Source organism: Typopeltis vanoorti, chromosome 17, assembly GCF_054136105.1.
Source record: "Typopeltis vanoorti isolate ZY-2024b chromosome 17, IOZ_Tvanoo_1.0, whole genome shotgun sequence".
NCBI lineage: Eukaryota > Metazoa > Arthropoda > Arachnida > Uropygi > Thelyphonidae > Typopeltis > Typopeltis vanoorti.
In genome coordinates this window covers 96,339,722-96,353,395 of record NC_143565.1, presented here as the reverse complement: position 1 = coordinate 96,353,395, position 13,674 = coordinate 96,339,722, and the positions used below count along the sequence as shown (strand labels likewise).

The 13,674-nt window shown below is 35.3% G+C and overlaps 1 protein-coding gene across 3 annotated transcripts in view; it reads left to right on the top strand.

Moving 5' to 3' along the window:
- Positions 1 to 13,674, top strand: part of LOC150097663 (solute carrier family 12 member 8) — a 280,215-nt gene that overhangs the window by 98,166 nt on the left and 168,375 nt on the right. For all 3 annotated transcript variants that reach the window (XM_090407151.1, XM_090407150.1, XM_090407152.1), the window contains exon 7: positions 4,559 to 4,672. In XM_090407151.1, coding sequence (XP_090263277.1) covers positions 4,559 to 4,672 — 114 coding nt within the window. The remainder of the gene's footprint in view (positions 1 to 4,558; positions 4,673 to 13,674) is intronic.

Genomic DNA, 13,674 nt, shown 5'->3' with positions numbered 1-13,674 from the left:
GACATATTTTTTTAATACGAGTCTTGCACTTGGTCAAGTCCCTAAAGAGTGGAAGGAGGGCAAGATTGTACCACTTCATAAAGGAGGTGATCGAACTCAAGCATCAAACTATAGGCCTATCTGTGTGTCAGGTGTTGTGGTTAAGTTGTTGGAGAAGCTTGTGAGAACTAGGATCCAGAGTTGGGTTGACAACAATGGTATAATCTTTGATGGACAGCATGGATTTGCTAAAGGGAGGTCGTGTTTTAGTAATCTACTTACTTATTACAATAAAGTGACTGCTTCCTTGGACAGAGGAGAAGGATACACAGTAATATATTTGGATTTTGCAAAAGCTTTTGATAGAGTACCTCATGATAAGTTGACAGTCAAACTAGAGCAGATGGGGTTGGATATTAGATTAGTGCATTGGATTGGAGACTGGCTATCTGATAGGTATCAACAAGTTGTGTATGGGGGTGCAATATCCAGGAAAAGGAAAGTCACTAGTGGAGTGCCTCAGGGATCTGTTTTAGGGCCATTACTATTTAACTTGTATATTAATGATATTGGCAAAGATTTGGATGGAGATATTCAGTTGTTTGCAGATGATGCAAAGTTGGGACAATTTATTCAAGAAGACTTGAATAAATTGAGTGATTGGGCAAGCAAATGGGGATGTGAGTTCAATGTTGCAAAATGTAAGGTTTTAAAATTTGGAAAACAAAGATGGGATGCAGAATTTATGCTTGGTGAGAATATATTGTTGGAAGTAGAGGAAATAAGAGATCTGGGAGTGATAGTGGATAAGGATCTAAAATTTAGGGGACACATCGCCAAAATTGTGAAGACAACACAAAGACTTCTGGGAATGATGAGGAGGACACTGACGTGTAGAAGTAGGGAGATTCTTGTTCCATTGTATAAGGCTTTGATTAGGCCACACATGGACTATTGTGCCCAGATTTGGTCACCTGGTTTTCAGAAGGATGAAGAGATGTTGGAAAGGGTCCAAAGGCGACTGACTAAGGTAGTTTCTGACCTCTGGAATGTCGAGTATGAGGAAAGATTGAAAAGATGTAATTTGCAGAGTCTAGTGGAGAGAAGGAAGAGGGGAGATATGATAGAGACCTACAAGTTGGTAAGGGGTTGTTATAGGATCAATGGTGGAGAAGTTCTACAGAGAATAGTGGGAGATCAGGGGAGAACCAGAGGTCATGCCTGGAAACTGTATAAAGAGGGTGTGAGTAGGGGAGTGAGAGGCAGGTTTTTTTCGTGCAGAGTTGTGAATGATTGGAATGCCTTGCCTGAGAGTGTGGTGTCTGCAAGGAGTTTGAATGTGTTTAAGACCCGGTATGATGAGATGTGTGTGAGATAAAAGGACCTCCTAGATGAGTCTTTGACTCCATGAGGTCTTGTTTAATAATAATAATAATAAAAAGTTTATTATATCACTCATTCACATTTTCGAAACTTTTTTACCAATTTTTCATTTTTCTCATTTACAATGTCTCTCTTTGCTATCAGATGAGCACTTGTTACAAAACTTATAAATTTCACATTGTAAAAATTGTCTTATCATGTATTGTAAATTTTGTCTATTTTAATCATCCTATACTGATTCAAATTTTATCTGTTTTAAATGTCCTAAATTGAATTTTTCTTATTTGCATCACCCCTATTGCAGTTTTCTTAATATTAACCAGACATATCTTATATTGTAATGTATCATTCCATCTGTTGACATTAATAATCAGTTCATTTCAACTCAATTAAAAATGATTGTATAGTATAGTGTAGAGTGGTTATTGCTGTGAGTTTTCAGACTTCAGAGAAGTGTCATGTAATAATAATAATCTGGACAATAAGAATTTTGTAACCATACTGCAGTAAGATTCTGTGTATTTTGGAATAAATAAAAAGATTTTTTTCTTTCCTTTCTTACATGACTTCAATATCCCATTATCCCATCCAGTCTGGCAGCTGTATTTGAATAAAGTTGTTGTAATAGTTTTAATATCTCTTACTCATCTACCTTTATTCATTCACTTCAGCATCCCAGCAATCTAATAGGTTTACCTGGAATGTATACCTTACTAAAGTGAGCACTTAACAATTCAGCTATTTCTAGTGCATCTAACACTTTCCTACCGTCTATGATCACTGTGGCTATTCTTTCTGATGTATCATGTTATATCATGTTGTATGATGTGTCTTGCTATATGGTGATGAAATTCTTTTAGCTTTCCTTTTACTTGGTTCATTTCTTTTTATAATCTTATTTTGCTTTCCTCATCATCATTCTCATCAGCTCTCTTGATGTCAGATCCACAACATTCTCCTTTTATGTAGCCCTTGCTTTTATTTATCCATTTAACTCATTTTACAGTTACACATTGTTTCCTTAGCTCCCCCCCTCACCAACTACTGCTCATGCACTGTTGATTGCTCATTTTCAGTCTCTCATGTCATTGCACCTGCCTCAGGCTATTTTCACAGTTTATTAGTCTTATGATAAATCTTTAACTTGCATTATCACTTCTCAACTTAACTGCATGGTAGTCATCTCATTTATAGATAGATTCTCAGATTATTACTAGAATCAGTGTTCTTGCACTGAGAGCCCTTTCATTATATTCTGCGTCAAGTAGTTATCTCTCAGTAATCATATAAATTTTCTTTCCCTCTTTCCTCCCTGCAGTCTCTATCCCATAGTTGAAATCACCCATAATGATAGTCCTTCTTGTATCCACAAGACATGTCTATCCAGTTCACCTTTTTAGTTGATTGGTGTGTAGCAGTGTCCGATTGTCTATTTTATGCTGTTAATTAATCTCTATCTGATATTTAACAGTCTCAAACCATTGTCTGTATTATTACTTATACTACCACCACTACAGATTTCTACTTTGGTTGGATTTAATTGTTCTGTGATCATTAGCAATACTTCCCTATTCTTCCTGGTCCCTGAATATATATATATATAAAGACTGTTTGTGTTCATTTTACACAAATTTTGGACTCTACAATCATGTTATAAATAATTATTTTAATTTCTCGACGTTTTGACCATCATATTATAGTCATCATCTGGAGTACACACACACACACACACACACACACACACACACACACACACACACACACACACAGAGAGAGAGACAAGCTAAATTACATTTCACACAGTATGCTGAAGAGACAATAATTTAATCAATGGTTATCTACTGGCCTGACCTCTAGTGAAAATAAAATAAAATTGCAATAAATAAATGAAATAAAATAAATTAACTACATCAAAGCTATATTCTATTTAAGACAATATCAGAGAAACATTCTTTCATATAGATAGTTTTGTTACAGAAAAATGATCGAAACATCAGGAAATTAAAATAATTATTTATAACGCGGTTGTAGAGTCCATAATTTTGTAAAATGAATGCTGATCACTGTGTAACACTAAAGGAAAGTAGACTGTGTGTGGGTACACACACACACACACACACATAAAAGAAATTTAATGACTAGAAGCCAAGAGATGCCAAAATAGAAAAAATATTTATTATTTGAATGCACAACTAGTTTCGTGTCTTCTTAGAAGACTTCTTCCAGCTCATCATAGCATCAGAAAAATGTTTTCTGATGCTACGATGAACTGAAGAGAAGAATTATGGAATCAACAGAAATTGTCCTCAGTCTGGTCCATCTTAATACTAACCTGAGCTATAACCTATTTGGTTGTTGCTCTTCAGCTATCTAGCTTTGGTGTACATGAGATCATGTCCATATGAACTTGCTCCAAAACACTATGGCATCCAGAATACCTTCAAATATCAGCTGTACATTTGGAAGTTAACCTGTAATGTATATTTTTCAAGTTATGTACCCTATGAGGTCTTCTAAGAAGATGAAACTAGTTGTGTGTGGTTCTAGTCATTAAAAATCTTTTATTATGTCATAACCGAGTAAATATCCATTGCATCACACACACACACACACACACACACACACACACACACACACACACACACACACACACACACACACACACCAGTTTCTAAATAGTGTGGAGTGCTTGTGACATTCAAAACATTTAGACTTCAACATCCTGCAAGAAAGTTGAGATTTTTAGAACACTGTATGTGTGAGTTTAGAAATTCTCTGTACATAGAGATTTCTTTAATGCTAGGTCTAATTAACATGCTACTGGTGATAATATCACAGTGATTCTTCTTCTTACCGACTTCCTTTCTGCTCTGTATTAAGGACAGACAGTTGCCACTCTCTCTCTCACTGGTAGTCTGTCCTTAATTGATTCCATATTCATGCCATCTCTTGTATTTATTTAACATTCATTAAATTTAAAAATGCTGTTGAACAGAATATGACTTTTTATTGCCAGTACTGTGAATAAGTTTAAATTATTCTTTAAAGGTTTTAGGATATTTTGAATATTTTATGTGTATTAAATAATGCACCTTTAGAGAGTTGAGATTTTTTAAGTTGCATTATTTACATCAGTTATTTTTTTATAAATATTGTATAATTTCATTTGCCAATAATTTCTTTTTATAATTTTTAGGAATTAATCTTGCTGGTGTGAAATGGGTTATTCGCCTTCAGTTCCTTCTTTTAATTCTTCTTCTTTTGGCTGCACTTGACCTTGCAGTAGGAACTTTAATAAAAGAAGATCCAGGTACAATAATGTATCTTATTATTATTTATTGGGCATTTCCATGGAGTCAGACTCATTGTGGGAAATACATCGAACTATTGTTCACACAATACATATCATACCTCCTCTTGAACTCATTCACTGTGAAGCACTCATGATCACCTCTTGCAATCTATTACATCCATTCGCTACCTTCCAATACAGAAAAATCTAATCCTAACATGCTTTCTAACAGCACACTGTGGGATTAGGGGTGACCCCTTGTTCTTCCCCTCTAGTCATGTACTGAAAAGTCTTCAGTACATGACTGAAAAGAGAGACAGTCATTTCGATTCAAATTCGGCCGATGTGAAAAGGCTTCGCAACTTTCTTTGAAAAGGCATTCATATTTAAACTTGCATCTGTGGAGAAGACAAGCGTTATCCCACTGGATATTATGTTTAGTGTCAATGCTATGTTGTGCTAGACCAGACTTATGAGGTTTCATGTATTCAAAATAATTGTACCTTTAATTCATTAAAGTTATTACTGGTTAGCCTAGTGGCTATGCGCTTCGCAACCATATGCCTGGGGAAGGAGTGTCCTAGGTTCGATTCCCATCGGTGACGTGAGGAGCTGTAGGATCTTCCTCAGCCATAGCCAAGTTAGCCAGTCTTGGGCGTGGACGGCAGGGTTTTTTCCCCAGTTTATTCTGGGGTTTTTCATCCTGCAATGCAGGCAAACTGGCCTTGAGAACTCAACACTACAGGCCATAGGATACACCAGGGCATAAGGCTGACCACCTTATCCTGTAAACGGAGTGAGGTCCGATCAATGGACCCTTGACACTGCAAGGTAAAAGAGGGGTATAAGGAAGATGAGATGAGATGGAAAATTATGGAGACAACTACTATGTTAGAGCAAAACTTTAGTTTAATATAAACCAAAATGAACACTCGATGTTTTGACCTTCATATCATGGTCATCATCTGGAGCATACACATATATACCAAGAAACAAGCTGCACTACAATCTTCATGGTTTGCTAAAGTTACTGACCAACCATTAGTTTTTTATTTTTATTTTTTATTTATTTTTTTAATTTTTATTTTTATATATATATATATATATTTGTAGAAAGTATTTTTACCTTGGGTATAAAATTGCTTGGTATCTTAAACATATATATATTTATATATATATAAACATGTTGCTCTCCAGCCCAATTTAATTTTGTAACCTAATAGATGATAATAATAGGACTCTAGCTTTGATGTAGTAAAGTTTTTTTTTTTTTCACCAGAGGTCAGGCCAATAATTGTTGTAACGGTTGGTCAGTAACTTTAGCAAACCATGTAGATTGTTGTAGTGCAGCTTGTTTCTTTGTATATATGTGTAGGTTCCAGATGATGACCTTGATATGAAGGTCAAAATGTCGAGTGTTCATTTTGGTTTATATTAAACTAAAGTTTTGCTCTAATACGGTAGTTGTCTCCATAATTTTTCATAATGTATTCTGATCACCATGTAAGCATGAAAGAAAGGCTTTTATAATCCCCTCTAGCTTAATCCAATAAAATCTCCTCGCTAGCTTAAATGTCGCTATCATATCTCCTCTTTTCCTCCTATCCACCTAACTCTACAATACACATTCCTTCAACCTCTCTCTCCTTATAGCCAACATTCCAGAGCCCTGATATTGTCTTAGTCATTTGTCTCTGGACCCTTTTCAATGTTTCCACACCAAATCTGAGCCCATTAGTCCAAGTGTAATCTGACCAGTGCATTGTACAGTTATACGACCACCGTCTTATCCCTACATATTAGTGCACCTCTTATCATAGCAGCACTATGATGTAGTCTTTGAAACACTTGCATTATGCCCTCTAAACCAGTTTACTGTCAGCCAGTACTCCCAGATCTCGAATTTCATCCACTGCCTGTAGTTCATTGCCATTGATATAGTACACTGCTTTATATTTCTTCACTCCAAAATGCAACACCTTACACTTATTAATGATTGTAACCTGTTGTTCTTCTTAATATTAAAACTAAAACCCAACTCCTTTGTCCAAGTCAAAAGTCTACTTAAATCTTCGTGAAGGGAATTAATATCAGCAGTGCTACTTATAATTCTCCCCAACTTTGCATCATCAGCAAGCAACTGAAGATCCTCAGTTAGTCCACTTGATATGTCATTTAGTCCCAAGAATACATTCTGGGGCATGCCACTAGTTACCACCCTCTTTTTTTAAGATATTGCTCCATCACACATAACTTGCTGGTATTGTTCACAAAGTCGATCACCAAACTATCTAATATACTAACCAATATACTATCCACTTTCATCCTCTGCAGCTTGTACACCAACTTATTATGTGGTAATCTATCAAATGCTTTCGTAAAGTCCAAGAATATAACTGTATGTGATTCTCCCTTATCTAGCACACTCATTATCTTATCATAAAGTGCAAGTAAATTGCTAAATAAAACCTACCCTGTCCAAATAGGAAAGTCCCAGGTTCAATCCCTGGCAGGTACAATTTTTTTTTGCCAGCCCGGTTGGCCAAATGGTTAGCATATCTGCTCTCCAGCCAAAAGGCTGTGGATTCGAATCCCATTATGGGCATGGATATTTGTGATTATCTGTGAAAATACTAATGGTGGTGGTGGACAATAGATGGTGTAGATGATGTAGTTTGCTGTAGTTGGAAGATTTGAGTGGTGGAGACGGAGAGTTGTAGAGTAGGTGCCCTCCCTTGATTAGTCTTTGGACTCCTTGGAGGTGTTATGTAATAATAATAAAATCCAGGCTGACTATCATAAAGAATACTGTGTCCATCAATCCAATCTTGTATTTTATTCCTAACCAATCTTTCCAATAACTTGACTACAACTTCAGTTGTACAGCCTGGTCTGTAATCAGAAACTTCTGTCCTAAAATTATGCTTGTGGAGTAATACTATTTTGTCTTTTTTTTCCCCCCACTCCTTAAGAATCTTACCCATTACAAGACTTTAATTAAATAATCAGGTCAAGGGCATAGCTAACTGTTGTGCACATTCCTTAAAATATTTGGTGATATGTTAGCCCTTTTCACATCCTTATTAACATCTAACCCAGTCAACACATGATACACCTCTGATTTTTTCGCTTCCAATTTTTCTAATACTTGCCTCCTTTCTATGTATTTGCACAGCATCATTTACACCAGTATGATATACACTGATAAAGTGCTCATTCAATAATTCCGCTATATCCTTTGCAATAGTTACTCTGCTGCCATGACTATTCACCATTTTCAACCTACCATGATTAAATTTCAACAACCCTTGGTGCAGCTTTACATTGTTTGTGTTAGATACTGCCTTATGAATTTACATGCACTGTCAGTATCTTTTCTGCACAGCTTATCTACTCAATATGTTGATGCTGGTTGACTACAGTTTCCGTAATCACCCACCTTATAACTCCAAATATATCCCTTTTTGGCACTATCTACAGAACAGTGCAGCAGAGATGCCCATCTCTTGTGTTCTGCATGTGCTGACTCAATTAAGGTACCTTGATAATGGGACCAGCCTTTAGCCCGCCTAAAGTCTTCTTGTGTTAATGGGCTATAGAAAGCCTCTCTGCAGATAGGGGAAGAAGATAGTTCTAACCTTAAATCTGGCAGATTCACACCCACTTTATACCACTTTTTGATATCTGTCTGTCAACTATTCCCTGATCTAAGTCAAGAGTTTATATTCCAATCCCATATTCTCCAGTTTATGCAACAGCCTTTTGAGTGGTATCCTATCAAATGCCTTAGAAAAATCTAACATTATCATAGTATATCCATTCCCCTTTATCCAACTCAGCCATAACATTGTTATAAACTATGAGCAAATTGTTAAAACATAACTTTCCTTTAGTAAACCCATGCTGTTCCTTGCAGAGTATAGCATGCTTGTCTATCCATTTCTGTATGTGAGTTATTACTAACTTCTCTAAAATCTTCACTATCACACCAGAGATACTAATAGGTCAGTAGTTAGACACATCAGTTTTTTCACCACCCTTGTGCAATGGAACTATCATACATTCCTTCCATTCCTGTGGTATCATTCCTGAGCTGAGACTCAAGTTATACAAACATGTGAAAAGCGTAGCCAATTCGGCTGAATATTCTTTTAGCAAACGGGCTGATATTCCATCTGTCCGTATAGACAAATTCTTATCCAGGTTATGCAACAGATGTTCAACCTCATTTTGATGAACCTCTAACTCTTCATCCAATGTAGCAGTAGCACTGTGCACCATGTTACATACACCTGGTTGATATATCTTAGCAAAGTGAACACTCATTAACTGAACAATCTCATTAGCTTACGATACTCGAGTACCATTTGCATTCAATAAAGTTATTTTTCCACATTCATTCTTTCTTTAGCTTGCAGCATAACGATAAAATTTCGGATTGCCTTTAGCTTGCATGGCCAATTTCTTTTCATACTCTGATTTTGCTTTCCTCACAATAGTCATTACTTTTCTGGCTTGAGCTTTATATATAACTCCTCTCACTCTTATTCTCATGATATTTTTTCCACATCATCTTCTTGTGGATCTCTTGCTTAATACAATTGCATATCCATTTCACTCCCAACCTATTTATTCTTCGAATACTAGGGATACATTCAGATACCACCTCATTTAAATACTTTTTCAAAGATTCCCATGCATTGCTGACATTTTTCCCATTCAGTAACATGGGACCAAAGATAGTGTTCTCCTAAGTTGATCATAATTTCTAGCTTTATATTTCAGCATGTAACCTGTTTTAATTGGAGCATCAATACAATTAGATAATACTTCCCAAAAAAAGTACAGCATGATCACTATCACCAACTGGTGATAAATGAGCCATATTCTTGACAGAGACCCCTTCTGATGCTATGAGTAAATCCAACATTCTTTCACCTCAAGTTTTCCTTTTTTCACATGCTGCTTGAGAAAGTTGTCTCACAACAATTCAATAAATTCCTCTTCTTTCTTATCATAAGATTTCTCTTCTACCCAATCAATGTTTGGAAAATTAAAGTCATTCATAATGATCATTTGTTTGGTACCTATAAGACTAAATTGGCAATATATTTCTTCATCCCCTGCAACTGAGCCACCAAGTCTGTAGCAACACCCCCACCATATATTTCATTCTGTTAACCTCCACGTCACACCAGATCGACTCAAACTCACTGCTACATGGGACATTGTTACCATCATTGTTTTTCTTGTCTTTCTACTCCAACTGGACTTAAGTCATCTGATAAGTCACCTGAGAACCAGAGGTTATCTCTGGAAACTGTATAAAGAGGGTGTGAGTAGGGGAGTGAGAGGCAGGATTTTTTCATACAGAGTTGTGAATGAGTGCCTTGCCTGAAAGTGTGGTGTCTGCAAGGAGTTTGAATGTGTTCCAGTATGATGAGCTGTGTGTGTGTGTGTGATAAAAGGACCTCCCAGATGAGACTTTGACTCCATGAGGTCTTGGGGTAATAATAATAATAATGATATCATTAGTAGCACTCTTCCTCCTCTCCTATTTCTTCTGTCATTCCATTACACCCAATCCCACTTACTATATCTGATTCTGATAGCCAGGTTTCACTAATCTTAGGCCACATCATATTCAGTAAAGCAATAAACTCAACCCCATTGTTTCTAATGCTCTTGGTATTTGTGAATAGACATAATAAATTACACCTAGCCTATTATTATAATTAGTTATGCAATCTATTTGGTCTTGTTCTAGAATTTTCTCTTTCCCTTCCCCAGACATACTTAAAAGGTCCAAACCCATAGCATATTTTTCTACCCCTTCACCACATACATACATAACCATGTTCAAAGACATTCATATCTTTATCACATTTGCATACCATAGCTGAACTTTCATACATATTTTTTCTCCCTTGATGATATAGTTTCTCTAACTCTCTGCATTAGGTCTCATACCAAGAAGTAATTTCTCCAGGCTTCTGATGTCAAACGAATTCAAGTGCTGGCCATCCATCCTTCTTATACAAGTCTTTTCTGCCATCAAACACACCCCACACATCTAAAAAATTGTATCCATATCTTCTACACAGCCTGTGTGTGAAATCATTTGCTATCATTGCCTTCCTTCTTAACTCAGTACTGTCAAAGCTGGATAAATAATAAATATCATATCTAGGTAAATAAAAAAATATCAGAAAAACCTCCAATTCATCTACCTCTATTACTCTATCAATCAATGTCACATCTGGCATTGGAATATCTTCACCAGGATGGTACATAATTACAAAATGATACTCAGTAACACAGTTATTTTGTTTTCTTCTTTCATCTTCCTACCAGTAGCACTTATTAAGTCATCCTATTATGTTTTCCGTGCATGTCAATTTTAGTGTGTTATTTGAATTCATGTATACCTTACATTAATTGTAAATGACATAACTCTTTTAAAGAATTAGTTTAGCATTATTATTGAAGATATTTTTAATCTAATTATTATGATATTTATTCATATATCACTATAATAATAATAGTGGTTCTGAACATCAAGAAACTGAATGCCATGTAATCAGATTATAAGTTCTTCAAAACCATCCTAGCTCGCTAATGAGTCACCTGAGTGCATTAAGTAAATTATTTGGACTTTGTCTTTTGTTTGTTGCTGTTTAAAAAATGAATAATTGCATTGCATTACTTTTTAAACATTTTTTTAAAATTGTTCCTTTGATAATTAACATGCTTGTATTAGAAATCATACAAAAAATCCATTTAATTATTTTGCATTAGTGGACTAGTAAAGCTTTAGATAATAGGAAACCTGCTCAGAAGAAAACATGATACTTTTCAAGTAACCTGTCTTATGTCATTGGATGAGGAAATGTACTTAAACAGTTTCTAGTGTCAGAAATCTGCCACTGGAAAATGATTCATGACATAAACCCTAACTCATATTTGTCTAAGAAATCTTGATGCTATTCTCCCTTTTACAAATATTTTTTTTGAATGCATGTAACTGCACAAATACCACATTGACACATAGCCAGTTTGTGCAATGAGAAAAATATTTCATTAGAAACATATTTTTAACATACTTCATTAATTTATCTAACTACATTTGTTAACTGCATGGATGCCTCTTTATATGGCTGATTTGTGCTACCAGATTTAGACCTCCATGGAGTCAAAGACTCATCATGGGAATGCCCTCTGTCACACACAGAGCTCATCATACCATGCTTAAATTCATTCACATTTTCTACAGACAGCATACTCTCAGGCAATGCATTCGAATCATTCACCACACTCTGTGCAAAAAAGTTCCTTCTCTTCATCCTTTTGAAAACCATATGACCAAATTAAAACCAAATCTGTGCTCATTAATCCATAAGTGGAATTATTAAGGCCTTATACAATGGAACTGTAATCTCCTTACAAGTCAGTGTCTTCTGCCTTATTGCTAGTATTTACTATGCTGTCCTTAGAGTTTTAGCAATGCGTCCTCTAAATTTTAGATCTCTGTTTAGATCTCTTATTTCCTACCTCCTCCAATATCACCACCAATTGTATACTCTACATCCCATTTTGGTTTTCCAGATTTTAAAACCTTACACTTTGCAACAATGAACTGGTAACCCCACTGCCATGCCTATTCACTCAGTCTCTTGAAGTCCTCTTATAAAGCCACAACATCTGCTCCTCATATCAAAAATTATAAAAATGGCTAATAGCGGTCCAGTCTCTTACCTAACTTATAAAGTAGAGAGCTTCATAAACAGCAGGCTGATGCTTATATCTCCAAATGTTTCAGAAGTAGTAACAAATTAAATGACTAAATTAAGGGGATAAAAATCGCTTATTGTTTTTCAGCCAGTATGCGAAACTCAGAGTTTCGCATACTGGCTGAAAAACATTAAGAGATTTCTATTCCCTTAATTTATCAACTTCACCAGAAAAAAATAGCCGTTTTGGCTTTTCATCTTAAATTAAATGACTGTTGGCAAAGTTCTGCTAAAGTAGCAATTTGGCTTCCAGCTGAAGTTCAGTGCTGCATCTGTGATTAAGTAGAATGAATACTCCACAAGAAAAACACTGATAAGTTTTTAGTATCTGAGGTCTTTTTTTTTCCATCTTTATGTATCCTACATTTGATTTCTTTTTATGCATTATGTGATTGTGTGTGGGATGGGAAGATCAAGAAACATGTTTACATTTAACCACTGCTGAGACCACTGAGAATTGTTAATGAACTAAAAAATGTATTTGTGAAAACATAGCAGCACATGAGTCATGTTATGTATTGTCTGGCAGGAATAAGAATATAGATTGAATATTTCTCATGTTACTAGAGCTGCACGATTGGAATCCTTGTATCTTGCAACACTTAAGAATTGGTTGTAAATGGCATTTACTATCCATAAAAGTAGCTTAGAAGACAAAAGAATTTGTAATAGTAATGCATTTATCTACGTTATTCACAAATGTAAGAATGCATTTTGAATGCTTGTCATGTTGGATATTTGTCATATTACTAGGGTCTGTATAAATAGAATCCTTTACAACTTGCAAAACTTGGAATTAAAATTTAATATCTCGTAGTAAATGATGTTTATTGTCTTTAAAGTAGCTTGAAAGATAAGCATTTGCAATTGGTTAAGTCTATAGAACACTTTATAATAAGATCTTTTTTAATATAGGCTCCTTCTTAGTTCAACAGAAGTGATAAATCTTACAAGGAATATTCACAGGTACAATATTTATACATTCTTTTTCCCTACTTTTCAGCTGTATTCATATCAAGCTATTTGATCGAGGACAAAACACTAACAATACAATTAATCTTAAAATATTCATCTTATTTTCTATCACTCTGTTTGCAAACCAGTAAGTGAGGTTGAGAATATTTTATTTTCATTCTACAATTGCAGATATGTTAATGAGATCCTTGGATTAATGTATACACGAATGCATGCATATATCATAATTATCTGGTAGGCAGGTATGTATCTTAA